At 39.1% G+C, this 23,733-nt stretch overlaps 1 protein-coding gene across 5 annotated transcripts in view; it reads left to right on the top strand.

Annotated features, from left to right (window-relative positions):
• The window catches only part of TUBGCP6 (tubulin gamma complex component 6), a 43,721-nt gene extending 24,222 nt beyond the window's left edge, over positions 1–19,499 (top strand). For 4 of the 5 annotated variants that reach the window (XM_075599847.1, XM_075599850.1, XM_075599848.1 and 1 more), the window contains 16 exons: positions 730–879; positions 3,061–3,142; positions 3,234–3,322; positions 3,734–3,849; positions 4,170–4,308; positions 4,488–4,610; positions 5,275–6,550; positions 7,217–7,263; positions 7,984–8,188; positions 8,852–9,020; positions 9,383–9,524; positions 11,064–11,258; positions 13,504–13,636; positions 15,599–15,812; positions 18,281–18,480; positions 19,255–19,499. In XM_075599847.1, coding sequence (XP_075455962.1) covers positions 730–879; positions 3,061–3,142; positions 3,234–3,322; positions 3,734–3,849; positions 4,170–4,308; positions 4,488–4,610; positions 5,275–6,550; positions 7,217–7,263; positions 7,984–8,188; positions 8,852–9,020; positions 9,383–9,524; positions 11,064–11,258; positions 13,504–13,636; positions 15,599–15,812; positions 18,281–18,480; positions 19,255–19,346 — 3,372 coding nt within the window. In that variant the 3' untranslated portion in view covers positions 19,347–19,499. Of the gene's footprint in view, positions 1–729; positions 880–3,060; positions 3,143–3,233; positions 3,323–3,733; positions 3,850–4,169; positions 4,309–4,487; positions 4,611–5,274; positions 6,551–7,216; positions 7,264–7,983; positions 8,189–8,851; positions 9,021–9,382; positions 9,525–11,063; positions 11,259–13,503; positions 13,637–15,233; positions 15,411–15,598; positions 15,813–18,280; positions 18,481–19,254 lie in introns of those variants that run through there. The other variant, XR_012801644.1, reaches the window with a different exon arrangement.
• The last annotated feature ends 4,234 nt before the right edge of the window (positions 19,500–23,733 follow it).

Below are 23,733 nucleotides of genomic sequence, written 5' to 3'. Positions count from 1 at the left end.
CTGCTTTCAAGGAATATTGGTGGATTTTTTAAATTCTCTAAATTTTTACCCTGTTATTTTGTCCAAACTATTTTTGTCTCCACTTTCTTGATCAAGCCGTGTTTATTTCATATTCCCCGTGTGGATGTCTTCTAAATCACTTCAAAGCTTACCATTTAAAACGGGTATTTCATCACATTTTACAAACTGTAGGCTATTGGCCAAGCACAGGTCCTTGCCCTGCAAAGCTTACAATCTATTTTTTTGTGCCTGAGTCACTGGAAGATAAAGAGCCCTTGGTCACAAGGAGCTGACACCGGAATTTGAACTAGATTTCCCTGCTTCAAACTTTGAGTCGCTGCCGTTACTTACTGTGCGGCTCCTTCTGCGATTCACTCATGTTACATTACGTTCGGGCAGAACTTGTGTAAATATGAACCCACATTTATCAGTGCGCTGCTGGCAACAAAATACTTGTATAGTTCACTACAAAACCAATGATTTACGTGATATACAAATCACCAGAGTAGTAAAGCACAGTAGGAAATAAAGGGTTCAATTTACATGTGTACCTTATAACAGATGAATGAATCCATGGGAATTGAATATTAAAAGGAAGGAACTCATACAAGTGTAGGCTCAATTTCTCACTTCACCCTGTGATTAATTAGTAAAATACTGTGCATCAATAAGTGCGGACGATCAACTTCACGGTGTAAGATTATGTATATATTTCCTTTTATTTTGCAGCATTACATTTGCTGGTCTGATATCCCTGTACCTCGAATATCTGTATCTTTCTCCCTGCAAGACCTAAAGGAAATGGAAAAGGACTGTGCCATCTATGTAGCCCGCATGGAGAGAATAGCCCGGTATTGCTCCATCAGCAAAGAGGAGAAGGTAAGGGTGAAGAGTGCAAAGAAACACAATTGCTCCTTCTCGTTGCTTTACTGCTGGCGGTAAATGCAATGCTCTGCGTGGGTTATATTTTATATCAATCTTGAAAGTGCAGTCTCAAATGTAACCAAACCCAGTGATATGTTTAATAGATACTGTATTACTAACCAAACCCAGTGATATGTTTAATAGATGTTACTACCCAAACCCAGTGATATGTTTAATAGATATTACTAACCCAAACTCAGTGATATGTTTAATAGATATTACTAACCCAAACCCAGTGATATGTTTAATAGATGTTACTAACCTAAACCCAGTGATATGTTTAATAGATGTTACTAACCAAACCCAGTGATATGTTTAATAGATGTTACTAACCAAACCCAGTGATATGTTTAATAGATACTGTATTACTAACCAAACCCAGTGATATGTTTAATAGATATTACGTTTGTTATTGGTGACTTTAAAATATGCGCCCAATGTAAGAAATTGAGATCATGTTTTTGAAGTGGTTGTGGCAGTGTTTGCAAGTCGAGACATAGCAAATATTGTAGACTATTGTCTTACTATGCTGTAATACAACCAAAAGTATGTTTTCATCCCCTTTTCTAATTGGTTGCATAGTGTGGAGGGGATGGTTATAAATGTTATATTTGGAAGGAAGAAACAATCATTGTCCTTCCTGCGAGAGAGAGATATATATATATATATATATATATATATATATATATATAATAGCATGTTCTAGTATAGCGCTGCTAGTTTTACGCAGCGCTTTACAGAGACATTTGCAGGCCCAGGACCCTGCCCCGTGGAGCTTACAATCTGGTTTTGGTGCCTGAGGCACAGGGAGATTAAGTGACTTGCCCAAGGTCACAAGGAGCCGACACCGGGAATTGAACCAGGTTCCCCTGCTTCAAAGTGCTAGTCAGTGTCTTTTCTCACTGAGCCACTCCTTCTCTAGATATATAGATCTATAGATATATATCAGCGCTAAAAAGCTGAACAAACAATAGTATTCATAAAAGCAGTAGGAGCAATTAGTAATTACATCAAAGTCCAGGTCCGTTGAAAAAAGGATATAGGGTAGATAACCCAAATAATTCCGGGGGTCTGAGCAGCTTCTGTGGAATAAACCAAGTTCCAGGGGATCTAAAAAACAAAAAGCAGAAGCGCATGCCCCATACTATATTACCGTTTAATACATCTATTAGGTTGATGAAAACCTTACAAATTCACACTCGCAAACAAAGGTGGTAAAATAGCATGGTAGAAAAAATAGATGTTAGTAGATGACACCTGATAAAGTCCATATGGGACCTGAAACATTGTTATTCCACTGTTCTTGGCTGTCACATTAAATGTAGAACTTCATTATGAACTTATGAGTAGAGCACTAATTTGTATCTCTGTCTTTAAGGAGACCTGCACTTTGAAATAATTGTAAGCTACGGCCTCAGTGTTGGCTCCTGCAGGCGTGCCTGGCAGCGCGTGCATGGGTGCAAGCCGCGGTCTGCCTGTGCTGCAGGGGGAAAGACGAGATCTCGACCGGGGTGTGTGAGGGGGCGTGGCAGGGCACGGCCATGTCACGCGGCTGGTTCGCCCTCATTGGCTGAACCACCGCTGTGACGTGGCCAATGCTCGGCCGCCGCGCCAAAATACAAAAATCTTGTCTTTTGGCCAGGACGGTCGCGCATTGCGGCTTGTGCGCGCCCGCACACACGCCGACTGGGACCTGCTCCATAGAGGGCTGTGCCTTGTGTGCGTCGCGCACCGCAGCGGCCACTGGGGACCTGGCCTTAGGCTTCATATGACAGCATTCATATCATTGTACCTCTGTGATAACATACAACACTCCTATACAGATGTAGCTAGGCTTGCTGTCCATGTGATTGCGAGAGTGTTCACACGGCTGTAATCTCTCACCTTGTCACGGGGACAGTAAGTCTGGCAATATCTGTATATCTGTTGTTTACATAACAATACATATGTGCAACTTGAGTGACTGCCACGATACCATCTCCAATGCCCGAACACGATCTGCGTGTAGGCTGTAAAACGTCAGCAGTAACAGAGATACAATATGTGGCAATACTTATCCCCCCACACCGCTGATTAAAGTGATGCAAAGTAAGTATAAGGGTAACAGCAATTAACTTTTCGGCTCTTTATTTTTAGGATTTGCAAACAAAAATTGCAAAGCAGGAATTAATTGTTCAAGCTCATGAAACGGCAGAAAAAGTCCTGGAAATCTTTAAAGGTAGGGCTGGTTTTCTATCATTTGCACATAGTTAATGTTTTTATTTGTCTCTTTTTTTATACTTCTTTTTTTTTTTATGTTAAAAATCCAGATCGGCAATTGTCAGAAAAAATGGCTCATGACACAAAGAAGAGAGAACTGTTTCAGAAGTTGAAAAAGCAATTTGAGAAAGAACAAGAGGTATTCTTCATACGTCTTCGTAGTCGGATTTTGAGAAACGAAATTGGGGAAATCACTAGAAACATTTGAACTTTGGAATCAAATAGTGGGGGCGTCATTTTAACCCCCCCCCCCCCAAAAAAATCCATAATTTTCTTAGTGTTTCCAGCAGGTATGAAAACTGCTCCAATGCTAATCACGATAATGTATATTTTGGACACACACTTCATAGTAGAGCAGTCTCAGCTGTAGCATACTGTAATAAATATGAAAAGTGAGGACCCTTAAATGCAGCGGAGACCCACGTTATAATGTTGAAATGCTTATTCGAGCTCCTAGTAGGGATTTCCAACCGTTGACTTTCAATTAAGAAAACTGATTTTTAAACTAGTTCCTAATGGTCTTTTTTTTTTTTTATTTTGCCACACCCAGCGGCGCCTTACAGCCAAGCAAGAGGAGGCTGAGGATGATTTCAGCTACGCCCGCGACCTGACTGAGCGGGAGAAAAGGTTAAAGGCTTTGGAGGAAGAATTGGAGTCAAGTGCAAGGTAATTCGTCCCATACCTGTATGACATTGCATGCAACGTATTTACTTTTTAAATATCTTTCACTACTAGGATAAACTTTTTGGAGCAAATCTGTGTTGGATGCTCAAACGTAGGATCTGAACTGCAGCATGTGCATCAAAAATTCTCACGTTTTCTGTACTACATTTAGTAGTACTTGAGTGCTGTGTGTGTGTGTCTATTTGGTTTGTGCAACGTTCCTTGTGGGCTATGCTCATTCTGCACATTAATGTTTGAAGACTACAATCTTGCATGAAAATCATTTGTGAAACAACTGCATTGCCCCGTGTTTGCTGTCCCAGGCAAGAGCTGATTGCGCACTACAGCCGGCTGTCAGAGGACGCCACCCGGAAAGAGCAGAGAGCACTCTGGAAACTCCAGCGTCAGAAGCTTGAAACCGCGCGGCGAAACTTTTTCATGGAGGATAAAAAGCACATAGAGGTATGTTAGTATATGCCAGACCAGTAATACGTCACGATGGGGTATATTTCTTATTTGGGTCCTTTTTCAATTTCATTCTGTCTTTCCTTCTATTTTCGTAGAAACTGACAACCCTGAAAGTAAAATCAGAATATTGGATGTAATCAATAACTCATTCTTTCTCCCTCCCATACTTGTAGACTCTGCTTACACAGTTCCCAGTGGATCAATGTAGAGCGAGACTGGACATTGTCCCACAGGCAGAGACACCACACAGCGCGCAGGTCGCTTTAAGAGCTCCTTTAGGGGATGAAAGACTTGAGGTTAGTTTTCTATTCAATTTTCAGGCTGCACTTTCCAAACCTTTCCTGGTGACGTCTCCACACAACAAGCCATGCTTGTATTGTAGGTATGTGCGTTCACATTTGTTTGCAAGTTCAGTATTCAATTTGAATGTGGATTCCAATGTGTGATTATCGCTTGTATTGGAATCTGTTTTATTTTTAATGGCAAAAAAGACTTTCACCCTGTTGCATGTTCAGTCTTTGGGTTTTACTCTATAGCTGCAGAGGCAGCCTTTTGGGCAGTTTGTGGCCTAAAATCTTTCTATTTACCTTTTTAATGGAGATTTTCATCTGAAAATGGCCCAAACAGCTGGTTGACTATATAGAATTACCCCCGTTTGTGGGCCTCTATTGTCTTACTGGTTTTATTCCCTTTTTTTACAAGTACTTGCTTTGCTGTGAGGAGTGTTGCTCAGCTTTGAGCTGATCAACAAATTGGATCGACTTTTTTTCAAACTATTTATTTTTGCACAATTTCAGTGGGGGTACATAATAAAGAATGGGAGGATCATACACAAATACACAATTGGGGAATTGTGGCCAACAATTTTCACATTTTCAAGCAGAGGCCCTTGTGTGATATGGGATTGTGTTGATACTCGTTAAACTCTGAAATGTGTGATATGTATTTATTTATCTGTAGCTACCAACTACTGAACCACAGCCTTCAGACACCAATATTAATGATGAAGAATCTCAAGCCGAAAGTCTTACTTACATTAATCAAACATTGAGTTTACACACACAAGCTGATGCTATAACCTTGTATTCAGGAAGCACAAATGCAGAAAGTAATGTTTCTTCGACATTAGTTATGCCAGTTGAAGCCAACCTGTGCACGCCTGATGTAGACATTGCAGATTTCTTACCCACTTCATCCAGTAAGGAGCAGCATGTTGAACTGAGTGTCGATCAATCTAAAGTAGACGATGCTTTAAAAGATATCGGTTCAGATCTTACTAAAGCCACAGAGATTAGGGAAAGTCAGCCTGCTTCTAAGACTGAAATGGAAGAAGGTAATTCTGGGGATGAGTATGATTTTAATACTGTACTGAAACCCATAGCATTTACCCAAGTTTCACAAGGACACATACAAATTGGAGAAAATGTATCTGATGTGCAGCCTACAAGGCCTCGTTGGAATATCCATGGGCATGTATCAGATGCTAGTATTAAAATTGGAGACTACGTCCCAAACGTTAAAGTGTCTCCGCCACATCCTAGCCAGCATGGTCACGCCTCTGTTTCACACATAAAAGTTGGTGAATACATGTCTGATGTGGAGCCTGGTCGACCTCGATGGAATCTGCATGGCCATGTCTCCACGGGACACATACAAGTTGGGGAATATGCTTCTGATGTGGATCCTTCCAGGCCCAGCCAGAATATTCATGGACATGCGTCTCAGGCCAACATCAAGATTGGCGAAAATGTATCTGATGTGAGGCCATCCAGGCCCCGATGGAATGTCCATGGTCACGCGTCCGATGCAAATATTAAAATTGGGGAGAATGTTTCTGATGTTGTATCTTTGCAACCTCAATGTAATGTCCATGGACATGCTTCACAGTCCAACATACAAATCGGAGGACACGTTTCTGATGTGGAATTATCAAAACCCCACTGTAGTACCTTTGGTCATCCGTCACAGTCAAGCATTCAAATTAGAGACTGGTCACCCAAAGAATGCGACGTGAAACAGATTCAGAAATCAGAATTCGGTCATTCATCAGACTCTACAGTTCAAGATTTACTATACAGTGGAAAATCGGAGGCTAACAGAAGGATTACAAATCTAGAGAGAGAGTCGGATGTAGTTAAGGCGCTGCCTCCAGAGCACACCCCTGCATCTGATGATGGAACGCTTTTCTTATCTTCGAGTTTGAAAGAAGTTGAAAGGGAAGAAAATGCTACAGCAGGTAAGAAATACAATCTGAAAGTTGCACGTGCATAAGAAGTTCATACAGTATGTAGTCCCTCCCTGACACATTGTAAAAGGAGTTACTGCAGAAGCATACAGAGGAAGATCATTTGAAGTGGATAGAGGGATAGATTAAGGTTGATGCAATCAAGCAGCGATTCCCAACTCCAGTCCTCAAGTACCTCCAACAGGTCTGGTATTCAGGATAGTTTTTTAATTGCTCTATTTTTGTGCGGACCACTTGGATTCTATGTGAGTGTCCCGGATTCACCAATATCTCTGTTGGTATTCAGGATATCCCTGCTTCAGCACCGGTGGCTCAACCAAAATGACAGAGATATCCTTAAATCCTGTCCTGTTGGGGGTACTTGAAGATTGGAGTTGGGAATCACTGCAACAGAGGTCTCGAGGGACTTGTATATAATTTAGAGATAAAGAAAGATGAAAGTTAAAATGTAGATGAAGGCAATTGGGAGGAAGAGAAGGGGAAAGGGGAGAGGGGATTGGTAGAGACAATGAATGAGTAAATAGGCAAAGGCGGGAAGAACATGCACCTACATTTGGGGCAAATACTGAAAAATATGAAGTAGATTATAACCAAGTCATTATGTTTAGGGAGAATGGTTGATATACTGTGATGGTTCAATTTCTGTTTCAATAATAGGGAATACAAATGGTGAGAGCAAGCAACTTTCTTCAAGTCCCCTCCAGGTAAAACGTAGCACTTTGTACTTCTATATATTTCTGCAGCCTTTCACACTTCACACGTTGCATCAGTTGTGCATTCAAGTAATTCAGTTTGTGAAACAGACTATCATGCAAACATATGATGAAGTTTAATTTATTCTTGAGAGTAAAATCTTGTACCAACCATCTACTATTTACATGTATTGAAGCCATTTGCAGCACAAAGTTAAATTCTACACAGGAATCCTGTACAATTTGTAAATGTTTTCAGAAAGACAATAGAAACACAACATTTCACACATTACCCCAGAGATCATGATATACAATAACGTTTTTGTTCTGTAATGATGTACAGCAAATAAAAATACCACGTGTGGTACATTTGCATGTATATTATCAGACATGTCTGTAACACTGCCTTTCCCCATTATCTCTTAGCATACAATGCTTCCACTAAGGATGAAACAGAAGAAACATAATTATAACATGTTAACATTACCAAGTTAACGATTTAGATATTACTTTATCACACTGAAAAGACTGCTTTGTAAACAATCAGTGAAAAAAAAAGCCTGATTAACATTAAAACCTGACATAGAATTTGGGAGGTTCTCGTTTTGTTGAAATAAAATAGAACATTGTCAGGACAACAGTTGGATCAAAGTAATGTATGTAAATCTATAGCTACTATAGTATAAAAATCATTATTCTATCCTGCTGTATACATTTGACCTTTCTTCTCAGAAAGCTGCTTCTGCCTGCGAGGAAGGAGCATCTGGTGACCATGCATCAAGCTTGGTATGTCCATCGGGGGCCCATCACCGTGCAGCTGACCGAAAGGAAGATGTCCGTACTGCTGACGACGCTTGGGTGAAAGAGCAGGACTATTTGCGGGCCCTGGCAGACAAATATTGCCTTGAAAAATACCAGGACAGTTATGAGTTGATGTGTGAGTAATTTAGAAGGTTTAATATATATATATATATATATATATATATATATATATATATATATATATATATATATATATATATATATATATATACAGTGGTTGACAAATCACCAAAAAATCTACTCGCCACACAAAAAAATCTACTCGCCACCTAGTACCAAACGTGTGCTGCTTGGGCCAATATTTACTCGCCCGGGGGTTAAATCCACTCGCCCGGGGCGAGCAAATGTATAGGTTTGTCGAACACTGTATATATATATATATATATATATATATATATATATATATATATATATATATATAATACAGTATATGCATGCATGTACATGTTTTTTATATGAAATTTATAAGAAAGACCCAATTGAATAGAAAAGTCAGGAAAATAACTATTTGTTAGTGTTGATAGTGAAACTCACATTCCTACTGGAGTGGATATACAATTGTTATGGGTCCAAACACGTGGAAGAAAATACTACCACAAAGGCCATCAAGTCCCATCCCTGCGTCTCTTTAATCAGTGTACATTTTATTTGTCACTATTTGCAGGCTGAGTATAACCGTTTTGAACAGGAGATTGGCAGATTGTTTTGAAATCAGCAGAAGCAAAATAGTTTCAAATCTTGTTGGTAACTTCATGTAACATTTTTCTTTTGAATACAGCCGAGCCTCCTCTTCTCCACCTGCTGAGCCATGTGATGCCCAGGCAGTTTTCTTTCCCTATGGATCCTGACATACAGTCGGCCACCGACGAATCCGCGGTTCAGCTCATTGAACTCCTTTCTCTGCCAGTACTGATGAAATATTCTGTTACTGCTCCTATGGTATCCCAGTGAGTACCAGAGTAAACATCGGCACATTTTAAGCTATTATTTTACTTCTCTCCCCCCCCCCCCACCCGCTGTATTAATATTTACACACAGAGCAAACATTTGCTTTTTACGGGAGTTATTCATTAAAATGCAACATTGCTGATTGGTGCATTATCATATGGAAACTCCTATTGAACGCAATAAGAGTTTTCATGCGATAGTTCCCTGATCGTTACTAACGCAGTATTAAGGATAACCCCCTATGTGTTGATGTTGGGTGTTAGAATAATTTCGCAGATCTTAATAATTTTATGTAAAAAAAAAAAAACACAAAGCCATTTTGAACAATCACTAATACTATGTCTTCTTTTTTTATTGCAAGTGTTTCTCTTGTAAATAAAGCCATAGTAGATTACTATTTTGTGGAACTGACCATGGAAAAACATTTCAAAGCTTTACGGCATTTTCTGCTGATGGAAGATGGGGAGTTCGCTCAGTCCCTCAGTGATTTGCTTTTTGAAAAGGTACAGTATCTAACTTTTTTTTCTCTTTACCCCATTTTTTTTTTTGTGGACAGTGTGAAGAATATGTAGATGTATTTAACCTCCTCGGTGCTAGAGCATGGCGTTCTCAGGCATCTCCAGCACAGAAGGGTTGATACAGATTTTTATTTATAAAACTAACCTTGTTACAGTGTATATAGTGCGTTAACCTTTACTGTCAACTGCAGGCCCTCTGCCACTATACAGGCCTCTCTGACCGAAAAAGCATTAATAGAAAGAGGCACAAAAGTTTCCAGATAGTAAGAAAATATACAGATTGCTATTCCTTCTGAATCTTACAAAAATGTATAACGTAGATCCAGATATAAAGTACTAGATGTGGCTAGGGCTTACCTCCACTTGAAACCCATTTACTTAAATGAGGCATAGATGTGCTAAGGCTTCACACTGCTTAGTAAATAGGTCTTCGAGTTGAGAAAGGGCAACACAAAACCAAGTAAATGAATTAAAGAAAAATATTTTGTTCAATTGTAAAAATATACATTAGCTTCCCATTGAAGACATGCCATTAAAGTCATTTCCAACTAATGGGTACTGATTAACTAAAACAAATAGCTATGTTTGGGTGCTTTTTCTCTCTATTAAACTAAAGCCACAATGAATTAGACTGCATACACGATTAAGGCTTTATTTTAACATACGATTGTGATTCAGAATGCTTTGAACTATAGGCAATAGGAACAATATGAATGGGAAATACAGGCAGTCCTCGTTTTACAACGCTTCGCTTTACAATGAATGGCTTATCCAACGCTATGCAATGCATACCTATGTTCATTTTTACAACGCAAAAATGGCTTATCCAACGCTCTTACGACGCTTTGCAACGTTATGTATGTGTGTATATATATACACATTCACATAAACATTGTTGCAAAGCGTCATAAGAGCGTATATATAATATTATAGTATATAATATTATATTATACCATCTAATATATTATTTATTTTGTTATATTATATATATAATACAGTATATACACTATATAATTTATGTGTGTGCTGCATATCTTATTGCCTGCATAAAATATTTGGTGTATTTTAGTGTTAAAAATGCCTTCAGGAACAGAACCTTTCATTTGAACAGTGCTCCTATGGGAAAACGTGTTTCGCTTTACAACGTTTCGCTTTACAACGCCATTTTGAGTAACGCATTGTGTCGGATAACCGAGGACTGCCTGTATATATATTTATTAAAGCTTATAAATGGTCAAAGCACTTCCCATTCATTCTTAAAATTAACAGTTACCCCACAAAAATATTTCTTCCTATGAGAAGAAACGGCATCTATTTTTACACTTCTTCTGGTACATGCAAACTGATAAACTACACACAAGTGTGTAAAAAGATCACATGCACAAAGATGGCACGTTTGAAATGTAATCATTGCTGTTTGCACATTTACTGTTTGGGAATTGCTACCTGGTTTAAATCCTGATAAAAATGTATTTATCTGTTAACAGAAAAAGAAACATGTTAATAAATATTTTCTTCTTCAAGCTCGGATCAGGACAGACACCAAGTGAACTGCTCACTCCCTTGGTTCTTAATTCCATATTGAGCAAAGCTCTGCAGTACAGTCTGCATGGGGACTCGCCGCTTGCTTCCAATCTCTCTTTTGCACTGAAGTACTTCCCCGAAATGTTCACACCCACTGCCCCTGATGCCTTAAGTTGTTTGGAGTTAAAATATAAGGTGAGCAAGTACACAAAGCATGTTTTTGAATTCTCTGCATTATCAGGGTATATTGAAAATGACATTTTAGCTTTTGCATGTTTAATTGGGCTGAACAAAGATAGGCATAGACAGTAGAAGCCATCACTCATGATATGCTTTTCATTGCGTTTTGTTAACATTTTGTGTTGGCATCTTCTGTCTGGAGGGGCCCAGACTGCTCTTCGGGAGATGCCTGGTACTGATTGAAGTTCTTACAGCAGCTACATTTGTAACTATGTCAATATCAATCTTCTTTGCTTGTAACTGAGCCATATGCTCAAAAGGGCTCAGATTTTTGGAATTCTATCTACAATTAACCTAGTAACTGCTCTTTTGATTGTGTGCTAATTGATTGTGTGCAAGTTACCATATCAAACCGTGAGTCTACTAAATAAACACTGCTGTTTGAAACTGAGAGCATTAGGTTCACACTATTGGCTGTTGTCTAATGCCCGGTTTTTAGTTAGTTTGTGCTTGTTTTGTCCCATTTTGTGTTACCACTTATTTTCATGTGCTTATTTTAAATAGTTCTCATTAAAATGGCTTTTAACCATTGACATCACTGCATTCATTATAGGATATTGAGTGCAATTAGAGCAGCGATCATGCTTCCTTGTTTTCTACCTAAATGGGCTATATTAAGAGGGAGAGGAAGTGGACCAGTGGAGTACCTCAGGACCTGTACATGGACTGGCGCTCTGCAATATCTTTATTAGTATCAATTCAAATTGTCTTGAAGGGAACATATCAATCTATCAATGTCTTTCTTTGTTGTGGGTGTAGGGGATGTTAGCATGCCAAATACCTGTGCGTTTTGCAGGGCAGATGAATATGGTGAGCAAAGTAGACTAGTGCCCAATTAGTTCACTATAGAGGTGGGTCTTAGGTGATTTCATGATAGATTGGAAGGTTGTTTCAGTTTGGCCCTTTTGCTAAGAATGCACTTGATTTTAATCAATATTGTTGGTTGCTGAGTAGTCTGGTTGGTTCCTAATGAAGTGATGCGTTCCGGGTATGTATGTTGGTGCTAGGTCATGTGTGACTTTATAAATTGTAGAGGGTACTTTGAACTCGATTCTCTGTCTGATCAATAGCAGTGAAATTCTCTGTGTTCCATTTATGTGGTCATATCCTTGCAAGTTTTTCTGATAGTTCTACAGTATTCTGTATTGCTTCCAAATGATTGATCTGGTTGTTTGTCAAGCCAAGATTAGAGTGAATTGCCCTAGTTAAATCTGAGAGTGACCAGGGTCTGGGTGACCTTCCACAGGTCCGCCTCCCAAAGGAGAGGCTTAAGTTTCTTGATCCAACAGAGGTGGTAGAGGCAAGACTGTTTGACTGGCTCTTCCAGAGATATGGTCTCCAGAATTGAGCACAATACTATAGGTGAGGTCTAACCAATGGATCTCTATAACTTGGCATCACTACCCTGTCTGCTGCTAATGCTTCTCCTATACAACATAATATCCTGCTGGCTTTCTGCATTACTTTGCTTGCCTATTTTTAAGTCCACTGAAATAAGGACTTGCATGTCCCTTTTCTCTTCAGTAGTTATAGTGCCATTAATCCAGTATTCTATTTTTTTTATTTTGTGACCCAAGTGCATTATCCTGCACTTTTTGGCATTGCATTGTAGTTTTCCCACGCTTGATCATTCCTCCAATCTATCTAAAACAGTATTAATTTTGTTTACCCCAACTGGAGTGTACTTACCCCTCCGGACCATTTCTAATGTCGCTAATAAACATGTAAAAGAGCACTGGTCCCAGTACGGATCCCTGAGGTACTCCACTGCTCACCTCCCCCTCCTCTGAAAGTACTCACTTTTACTACAACTCTCTGCTACCTCTCCTTCAACCAATGTCTGATCCACTCTACCAGCTTAGCGTCCAAGCCCACAAATTGCAACTTGTTTATCGGGCTTCTATGTGCAACAGTGTCAAATCCTTTACTAAAATGCAGGAACAGTAAGCTACATCTACTGTTCCACCCTAATCTATTATAGTCACCCAGGCAAAATAAGATTTTAGGTTTGTTGTGATATGATCTCCACCATTAAATCCATGTTGCCTGGGATCTTGTACGTTTCTGAGCTTTAGAGAGTCAACAATTCTATATTTCAGCCTTATCAACCGTGACTTCCACCTTGGTATAATGCTCACACCCGTTTCAATTGGTAAGGATTTTAACTTCTCTTGATGCTTTTTTTATTTGTCTCCCAAAGGTCGATTGGCCTTTGAACATCGTCATCACAGAGACCTGCATGAATAAGTACAACAAGATTTTCTCATTTCTGCTACAGCTGAAGCACATGGTGTGGACATTAGGGGATGTTTGGTTTCATTTGAAACGGACTGGTAAGTGTAAAGGTCAGGCTTTGGCCCGCAGGCAGATAATTACACCCTATCCAATACACAATGAGGACCTTTGTTGCCAGGTAAACCTAAAAACACATTATATTGCAATATGTAGCAGGCCCCTCTGGCAGCCAAGAGATTAAAATGGCATTTTATCCCAACCACTTGTTCATAAGGTAGGGACACATGATAGGGACGCTCTGTGCAGCTTCTTTGTAGGCTCTCCCCAAGCTGGCAATTAGGCCTACAAGTACAGTACTATCTGAAAAAAGAAGCGCAGACAGAGCGAGCCTCATGGTGTAGTATATTTTAGAAGTATTAGGAAACAAAGTAACCTTATGCACTTACAATGTTTCAGATTTTAGCATGTACTTCATCAATGAAGTAGCCTTCGGCATGTCTTCCAGAGTCTGAGTGACGTGAGATCTGGGGGTGTCCGAGGGTGGCGTCTCGGATTGCCAGTCTAGCCAATTCCTGCACTCTCTTACCCGCTGGTTCTATCCTGCTTCACGGTCTTTCATCATTTGGTGCTCTTTTTAGCTCCGTTCCTCTGTGGCTGCAATGCCTGGTATCCAACGCGTTTCGTGCAATATCTTTAGCACTTCGTCAGTGATATGCAAGTGTGCTAGCTCTTCAGTTCAGTTAATTTAAGTGGTTATTGGTGCAATTAAGAGACACTTAGGCTTCCAATTACTGTAATTGTTCATGGGCCTTTCTAATTATCTAAAATAAATATAAAGTCTTATGTTATCCATATCCAATATTTATTTTTATCTTTAAACAAAAGATTAAAAGATATAAAAGCATAAATCTGACAGTCCTTCCCACATAATCTTCTTAATTTATTTTCAACTAGGGGTTCTTTTGGGTTTCTTAAAGCTTTTGAATTAAAAAAATTTTTTTGTCCTCCCAGCGTTTTATCTTCCAATTTTTTATTTCAAATGTTTTATTTTTTATTTCCTATCCTCTTCTAAATCAACATGCTTTATGATCCTAAGCATACCTAATCATCAAAACTTGGTCTATTTATGAAAAAGGTTTTTTTGGGACAAAACCAACTTTTTAAAGAACTAACTTATGTATTAATTGTAATTTTTAATTGTTGTGCAGCTTTCCTCTATTTTTTTAATTGAGTAGACAGGGAATTCATTTATTATGTTCATTTTATATTGATTTTAAAGTATACTATTAAGTTTGTTTTATATAATTAGAAAGGCAATCAACAAACAATGACATTAATTGGAAGCCTAATAGCCTCTTAATTGCACCAATAACTATTTAAATGAACTGGAGAGAGCACACTTGTGTAAACTCTGACGAAGTGCTAAGACATTTCACAAAACGCGTTGGACACCAGACATTGCAGCCACGGAGGAATGGAGTTTAAAAAAATGAGCATCAAATGGAGAAAGTGAGAGTGAAGCAGGAGAGAACCCGCGGCTAAAAAAGGGCGGCAATCCAAGACGCCACCCATGAAGACCCCCATACCTCACAATGCTCTGATATGCACTCTTATTATGCATATAAAAGTACAGATTATCAAACATAATGTATTCGACTTTTTTTTTTTTTCATGGTCAAAATGCAACTTGTGAAGTGTATAGGAAGCGTTTGTTCATTGAGGCCAAAGACAGAACTTGCTAGTACGAATCTAGTGTCCGCATATGGAAGCCTTTTCTTAGAAAGCAGAACGGACATCCAGCTCAAAAAAAGAAAGCCATACGTCTGTTCTCCACTAATGTTTTCATGGCACCATAAGGGAATCGAGATTGAGGTAGAGTACATTTTGAAGCTGTAAAGCTGTCATATAAATGAGTATTAGCCAATAGCTTTTTATTTGTAATGTCAGGCTTTATTGAAATAGTCAGAGAAAAAAATATTGTTAGCATATAGATGTAATCTCTATTGGAGAGATTATTGGTTTGTGTTTATTCTGTTTCTTATTCCTTGCTTTATTTGCAGCACTGGTGAACAAAGCATCTAACTCGGTTCAATATCGGCAACTCCAGCTCTACCGACATGAAATGCAGCACTTTGTAAAGGTTATTCAGGGTTATATCGCTAACCAGATTCTGCATGTTACCTGGTGTGAATTCAGAAACAAGCTATCTGCTGTTAGCAACCTTGAAGAGATTCATAGGACGCACGCAGAATACCTTAACAAAGCACTTTTTAGGTAACGCTGCCAGAGTTTTACTTACTATTGTTAGGCTTGTAATATAGTACGTGCGGGGGCGCGCGCGCATGTTTAGTGCCTATAGGCCAGACGGTGACGTGCGGTTAGGAGGCGTGGCCATGACGTAACAACGGTAGGCAGCACTGTGATTGGCTTGCAGTGTCACGTGGCACGGCAGCCACTCGGAAATACACATTTCTTTGTATTTCCACACAACTGCTTCGCCAACGCTGTCTGCCGTGCGCACGCACGTCTGCACTTGACTGTCCTACGGAGACAGGTATTTTTCATTGCCTAGCACGCGCTATAGCATTACAATCCTAATACGACGGGCTCATTTTATCAATATTATGCTTGTCAACAAAATGCAAGTTACAAATGTGTGTAAAACATTCAGCTCAGACAGATTTGCAAATTCCTGTGAATATCCACTAGGGCACGGGTGCTCAAACTGGGGGAACTACTGCTTCCACTGCATAAAGTTTTCAAAGGATAATGCAGGCCTAGAATTATGTACAGTTGTGTCAAAAAGAAAGTACACCCTCTTTGAATTCTATGGTTTTACATATCAGGACATAATAACAATCATCTGTTCCTTAGCAAGTCTTAAAATTTGTTAAATACAACCTCAGATGAACAACAACACATGACATATTACACCGTGTCATGATTAATGTAACAAAAATAAAGCCAAAATGGAGAAGCCATGTGTGAAAAACCAAGTACACCTTATGATTCAATAGCTTGTAGAACCACCTTTAGCAGCAATAACTTGAAGTAATCGTTTTCTGTATGACTATCAGTCTCTCACATCGTTGTGGAGGAATTTTGGTTTGTAGGCATTTGTTTATGCACAGCTCTCTTAAGGTCCAGCCACAGCATTTCAATCGGGTTGAGGTCTGGATTTTGACTGGGCCATTGCAACACCTTGATTCTTTTCTTTTTCAGCCTTTTTGTTGTAGATTTGCTGGTGTGCTTGGGATCATTGTCCTGTTGCATGACCCAATTTCGGCCAAGCTTTAGCTGTCGGACAGATGGCCTCACATTTGACTCTAGAATACTTTGGTATACAGAGGAGTTCAGGGTCGACTCAATGACTACAAGGTTACCAGGTCCTGTGGCTGCAAAACAAGCCCAAATCATCACCCCTCAACCACCGTGCTTGACGGTTGGTATGAGGTGTTTGTGCTGATATGCTGTGTTTGGTTTTCGCCAAACGTGGCGCTGTGCATTATGGCCAAACATCTCCACTTTGGTCTCGTCTGTCCAAAGGACATTGTTCCAGAAGTCTTGTGGTTTGTTCAGATGCAACTTTGCAAACCTAACCCGTGCTGCCATGTTCTTTTTAGAGAGAATAGGCTTTCTCCTGGCAACCCTTCCAAACAAACCATACTTGTTCAGTCTTTTTCTAATTTTACTGTCATGAACTTTATCATTTAACATGCTAACTGAGGCCTGTAGAGTCTGAGATGTAACTCTTGTTTTTTTGCAATTTCTCTGAGCATTGCACGGTCTGACCTTGGGGTGAATTTGCTGGGATGTCCACTCCTGGGAAGATTGGCAATTGTCTTGAATGTTTCCACTTTTCAATAATCTTTCTCACTGTAGAATGATGGACTTTAAATTGTTTGGAAATGGCCTTATAACCCTTCCCAGATTGATGGGCAGCAACAATTGCTTCTCTAAGATTATTGCTGATGTCTTTCCTCCTTGGCATTGTGTTAACACACACCTGAATTCTCCAGACCAGCAAACTGCTAAAACTTTGGCTTTTATAGAGGTGGTCACACTTGCTGATGATCAATTAATCAAGGGCATTTGGTTAGCAGCACCTGTCTGCTACTTAGCATCTTAATTCCTATGGAAGCAGTAAGGGTGTACTTAGTTTTTCACACATGGCTTCTCCATTTTGGCTTTATTTTTGTTAAATAAATCATGACACGGTGTAATATGTCATGTATTGTTGTTCATCTGAGGTTGTATTTACCTAATTTTTAGACCTGCTAAGGAACAGATGATTGTCATTATGAACTGATATGTTAAACCATAGAATTCAAACAGGGTGTACTTTCTTTTTCACACCACTGTATGTATGTATATCTTAATTAATACACAGAGCAGTAAAGAGATCCTTCAGCACTTCAATGCATCAACATTTTTATGTAGCCGAACACCTTAAAAATATAGTTAAAATGAATGCATGTTGATATTGCTGCATTTTATCAGTTTTTCAGCACAAACAGAGACCTGTCTGCATCATTCATATTACTTAACTTTTGTTTCATCCATGTTTTGTGATGTGTTAAAGATAAGGAGAATTTCAATACATACATAGGATTCAGAAAACACTGCATGTGTAACAGATGTTTCAGTGAACTCCACTTTTCAAAAATGTTCAATGAATTGAATCTCATGGCTACAGGGTGTTTTTTTCTGGTTAAACAGTATGTTACTGATTTGTTTTCTAGAGGACTGCTCACTGAGAAGGCTGCCCCAGTAATGAAGATTATTCACAGTATATTCAGCTTGATCCTGAAGTTCCGCATCCAGTTAATCTCTCAGCCATGGACCTGTGACGCAGGAAAACAGACGGCTATTCATCCAAATTTTGTCTTAATGCAGCAGTCTTATAATACTTTCAAGTATTATTCTGACTTCCTTTTTGAAGGTAAGACATCTATAGGTTTTTATGCTGCTAATTATCTATTTTCCCATCCTTACAATGTTTTTAAAGTGTAACACTAAATATAAACATATTGTTCCTCCTCTCGTAAATTGGAGTCCAATTTCTCTGGTCCTATTACTACTCGGTGGAAATGAATCCATCTAAAAATACGGTCTAGGACATTTGGTTGTAGCTGTTTTGCCGTGACCAAATGGCCACGACTCCGCCACCAGAAGCTGCCGCCGGCCATTCCGACGCCAGCCGCGAAGGTAAGTAAACCTCCTAAACTAAAACCCCCTACCCAACGCCCTTACCATAAAACCCTTAAATTAACCCCCTCCCCTGAAACCCTTAAATTAACCCACTACCCTAAAACCTTTAAATTAACCCCCTACCGTAACCAGTAAAACCCCTTAAATTAACCCCCTACCCAGTAATAAAAATTACCTTCGACTCTGCCGGCGGCAGTGGTTCCAGTGGCCGGCGACAGCGGAGGGTCAGTCTGGCGAAACGACCGCGACCAAATTTCCCATTATGCTAAAAATATATACTGTTGCAGTCTCACATTCTTTTGGATATTTCTTCATCCTGGATGAGTCTTAGTGGGCATATTTGGATTCCAGGCTTGTTGCGAAAGCAGGATCATGAAACAAGACCATTTTAGGTTGCAACATAAGAACAAACTAATTGTAAACAAACAAAAAAAAAAGGCGAACAATTTTATCAAAATAAATTTGGAATGAGAACTTGCTAAATTAGATATTTTTACCTTCCTAGTGGTCACCAAGCTTGTAAATCGAGGATATCAACCACATCTGGAGGATTTCTTGCTGCGAATTAATTTCAACAGCTACTACAAAGAGAGCTGAGCAGGAGTAATGCTGGCGCCACATGAACTTGTAAACTTCCTTTTGTTTTCACTCCCCATGGCCCAACTTGTTTGTAAATACACTTTGCTAAATAAAATATGAAATATAATTGTGTGCGGAATAAAATAACAAAATGGTGGCATGTTTTTGATTATACTCGACACATTGCAGGTCATATGATTTCTTGCTTTACATCTTGCTAGTCCTCATTCTTTTTAAAGCCTCTGTCCAACTTGGAATCATGTATAGGACTGATACATTGGTTAATAATTTAAGAAGTTAGACCAGAATTATTTAACAGTCTTGCAAGTGTAGGCCCAATGGTGTAACTGCAGAAAGGACAATAACAAATGTGGGGGAATAAATGGCATTCTGATGGACCTGCCTCTTTTGCAGAATCCAGCAGAAAGTAGGAGCGTCAAGTTGCCATGGCACCCCGAAATTGCTGCTAAGCCCGGTAGCATTCGAGGTGCCATGGTAACCTAGTTTCGGCGGCTATTAAATAGAGACACACAGAGACAGGGTTCTCATCAGAATGCTGCAAAGGAGCAATGAGAGCTCTAGAGATCATAGAAAGATTGCAAGGGATGGTACGCCTAGGATAAAACCCCTCAAAATGGCCAATAATGACTAGGACTGGCAAGCAGACAGGCTTCATAGCCCTACAGAGATGTTAGGGTAGAGGCTCAGATAGTGTGCAGGGCAGAACAGGACCAATAAGTCTTAATACTACTCTTGCCTTAACCCACAAATACGGTTAGGATCTGCATACTGGTCATGCCATGACATGGCTGCAGGCTTATAACGCTTTGGCCAAAGGGTTTAACTAAATGACCCTTCCTCCTGAGAATACTATCTTTTTTAAGTATTTAACTATGTATTTTGTCACATTGGGTATTTTTGTCTTTTGTTATATGCATTAGGCCATGCATTTAGCAGTCCCTTTGACACAAATATATGTAAATGATGTGGGGGGCTCTGGGGTTCGAGCTGGCTGGGATTGTGTACACGCACCTGTGCATGTTTTGGGTTTTCTATATTTCTCATTCTACAATCTGTTTTTGTCTGCTCAGTCCATCATTTTTAGTCTGCAGCTAATTGTTCAGCACTTGTCAATACAGCACCCAATGTGCAGATAAAAGCAGGACTTCACTGTATAGAGAAGATTATATAGGAACCAGACTTCATCTTGTCTTATTCATTTCCATTTTGTATAAAGCTTGGTATTTTTAATGTCTGCTTGAATAGAATAAACTCATGCGTTTGCAATGTAGGAGCCCCAAGTAAAGTGATCTCAATTGGAACAATTTTATCAGGAAAGATCCAAGAACCAAGACCAGGAGACAGGAGATATTCTTGAAGCAGCTTCTGGGAGGAATAAAGGTGTCCATCTTGACTAAAGAAATCCATGAGGCATGCCGTGTCTAAAATGCAAGGTTACTTCTCCTACAGAAGGATTTCACAAATTGAACCGAAAGGCATCAAACCCACCAGTCGGAAAGGTGATCACCTCCTGATGGCGTCTATTAAATACATATATTAGGAATGATTATGTAGTCTAATGGATATTATGCTGGAACATGCTAATGTTGAATGTAAGGTCCCTCTGACACCGCCCAAAGATGCATGGTGTGTGAATATACAGAGTCCCTTATGGAAGCAGGTTATGAGTGTAATTAAGGAACTTAATGAAAAGAAATGTTGCACCCCTGCAGATAAAATAAAGTTTGAGCGTGTGAGCAAGATGGTCTTGATCTATGAGCAAGAAATTCTACCATCTAAATGTCAAGATAGATGGCAGAAATAATCTAAAACAGACCCAGAGTGTGAACAATGTGCTGTATTATGGTTCAAAAACCAATATTTTAAGGATCAGGCATAAAGTTGTTCCCAAATCACTAGAAGTATATCGGGGACAATACAAAGAGTATGCTTTGTGGAAAAAGTAACAGGAGATGGGATTAGCAACGATATAAAAGAATTGCTAGTAAAATGAGGGGTGGGATAAAGAAAGGCTGAAATAGAACATTTCACAGCTCTGTCCTGTGAAGCACACTGCAGCACCAATCCCCCCCTTCCTCTGAATGGTACACATGCAGCTGTGTAATTCACTAACATGATTTGCAGGTTAAACATTAACCAATAAAAGTATTAACTAGAATTTAAAAGTCGTTTTTATATCTGTTTTTAAATAAATTAATATGTACAGCAGAAAGGTATTAAGGAGTTGTTAAAAGTCTAAAAAGTAAAAAAAAAGGAATCATTAGTTGCTTTGTTCTTTCACCAAGAGGGTGAATAAACACAACACTGTACTGTGTAGTGTAGATATCAATGACAAGAAGATATAGTTTGTTAAGCTCACATTTACTTATTTGGCTAAATGTCGGAATGAGAATCATTTCTGTGTTCCATTCTGCAAAAATGGGTGGCATCAGGGGCTGACTGGCACATTTTAGCCCAGGGGGCAAGTCCAAGAACCAGGACACACATTCCCACCCACCGATAGAATTGTGGTTTCGATACAGAGATGACGTGCTGGTTTTGTGGAAGAGGACAGAAGAGGCATTTCACACATTTTGTAAATCTCTTAAATCAAAATTATCACACTTAAAGATGTACAAGTGAAATTAACTGAGATAAAATCACCTTTCGGGACCTAGAGATCATTAAGGACAAAGATGGAACCTTACAAACAGTTCATACTAACAAAATGGCCACTAACCACTTACAAAGGCCCAATAGCCACCACCCCAGACCATTAATACAGGGCATACCAGTGGGGCAAATTCAACAGGCAAAACGTAATTGTTCAACAAAAGAAAAATTTGAAGAACAATCAGAGATTATGAAGCGGAAATTCTCGAATAGAGGATATAGCCGCTCCTGTTTCGAAAAACGCATATATAACGGCAAAAAAAAAAAAAAAGCTGATCTAACACATTATTGTATTAGGATAAACAACCGGAAAAAGAGTAAGCTTAAGAGTAATTGGTACCTACAATAAACAATGGACAAATATAAAAGATGTATTAGCTAAACATTGGCATGTTCTTTTAGAAGATGACGACTTGAGAAAAGTCCTTGGTTCTCCGCCTTTAATTATGTACATACGCCATACCCCCAAAAAGACAGAGGTCATCTATCCGGTTGCAGCCTGCAGGAACCATCTTGCCTAAATACGAGGAGGTCCAAGACGCTTACCTGGTTGCAGTCTGCAGGATCTAAAGACTGGTGTGGAGATCGAGGGACATTTGCCACTGTGGTAACATGTCCAAAACATGTCATGCTTGTAAGCTTCTATATTGATGTACCATATTACCTACCCTTTATGTATGATTCACTAATATAATTACTATATACTTCACCATGAGATGTTTGCACGGTTTTCTTTTTCCTTCGCCCTATGAATGTCTGACCAACTGGTACATAGTCATTATCAACACCAACGAGGAGATACCTGGCTCAAATCAAGGACCATTTTACCATCAGTACATTTTGTTGCAGAGAAAATGTAAAGCCTGTCGATATGCTGCAGCAAAAAAATGTTTCAATTGGAAAAACCAAAAAATATAACATCAAAAAGTTCATTAATTGTAAAACTGTGGGGGTGATCTACATGGCCACATGTCAATGTGGCATCAAGTATATAGGAAAGACCTCACGTCAGCTCAGAAGACGCATACTTGAACATGTGGGTACCATTCAAAATAATTTGGACGCCCCCATCTGTGAACCAAGCCCACAGAGCGGATACCACGTGCCTTAAATTTCAAGGGATTGATTAGGTCTATAGGTATCAGAAGAGGCGACTTGGATAATGCCCTTTTGAGAAAGGAGGCTAAATGGATTTACACTATGGGCACCCTTACACCTAGGAACCTAAATGAAGGCTTTGCATATTCTGCCTTTTTGGGAAGTTTGTACTGTATGGCTTAAAATGACAAATAAATACATAGCATATAGTATGCTAGATGTAAGAACTTAACAGAAAGATCAATAGGAAGACTATACTTGCCGCAATAAGCATCTATATCAATCATTTTTTCATATACTGTAAGTGCTATAGAAATAGTCCGATTTTAGGACATAAATAACAACTCCTACAACACGATTTACAGTGGTCTTACAACATTATGCTATGTCTTAAAGTGCAAAAGAATCCATAAGACATCTACAAGTAATTTATATAATGTATCACATCATAATTGGGAAATACAAAACTACTGTAATTACCTCATGTAGAGGCATTATACATCTGCAAGTGATAAAGGATAGGTTTCACCTGATAGAAATAAGAACAGGTATTGAATTAAGTATACCCTTCATACACACAAGATAATACATCTACATATATTTAAGTTCTCATAACTAGTACAGATCAAAGAAA

Source organism: Ascaphus truei, chromosome 5, assembly GCF_040206685.1.
Source record: "Ascaphus truei isolate aAscTru1 chromosome 5, aAscTru1.hap1, whole genome shotgun sequence".
NCBI classification, from domain to species: domain Eukaryota; kingdom Metazoa; phylum Chordata; class Amphibia; order Anura; family Ascaphidae; genus Ascaphus; species Ascaphus truei.
Note: the sequence above shows the minus strand (reverse complement) of the source record. Positions and strands in the feature narration are given on the sequence as shown.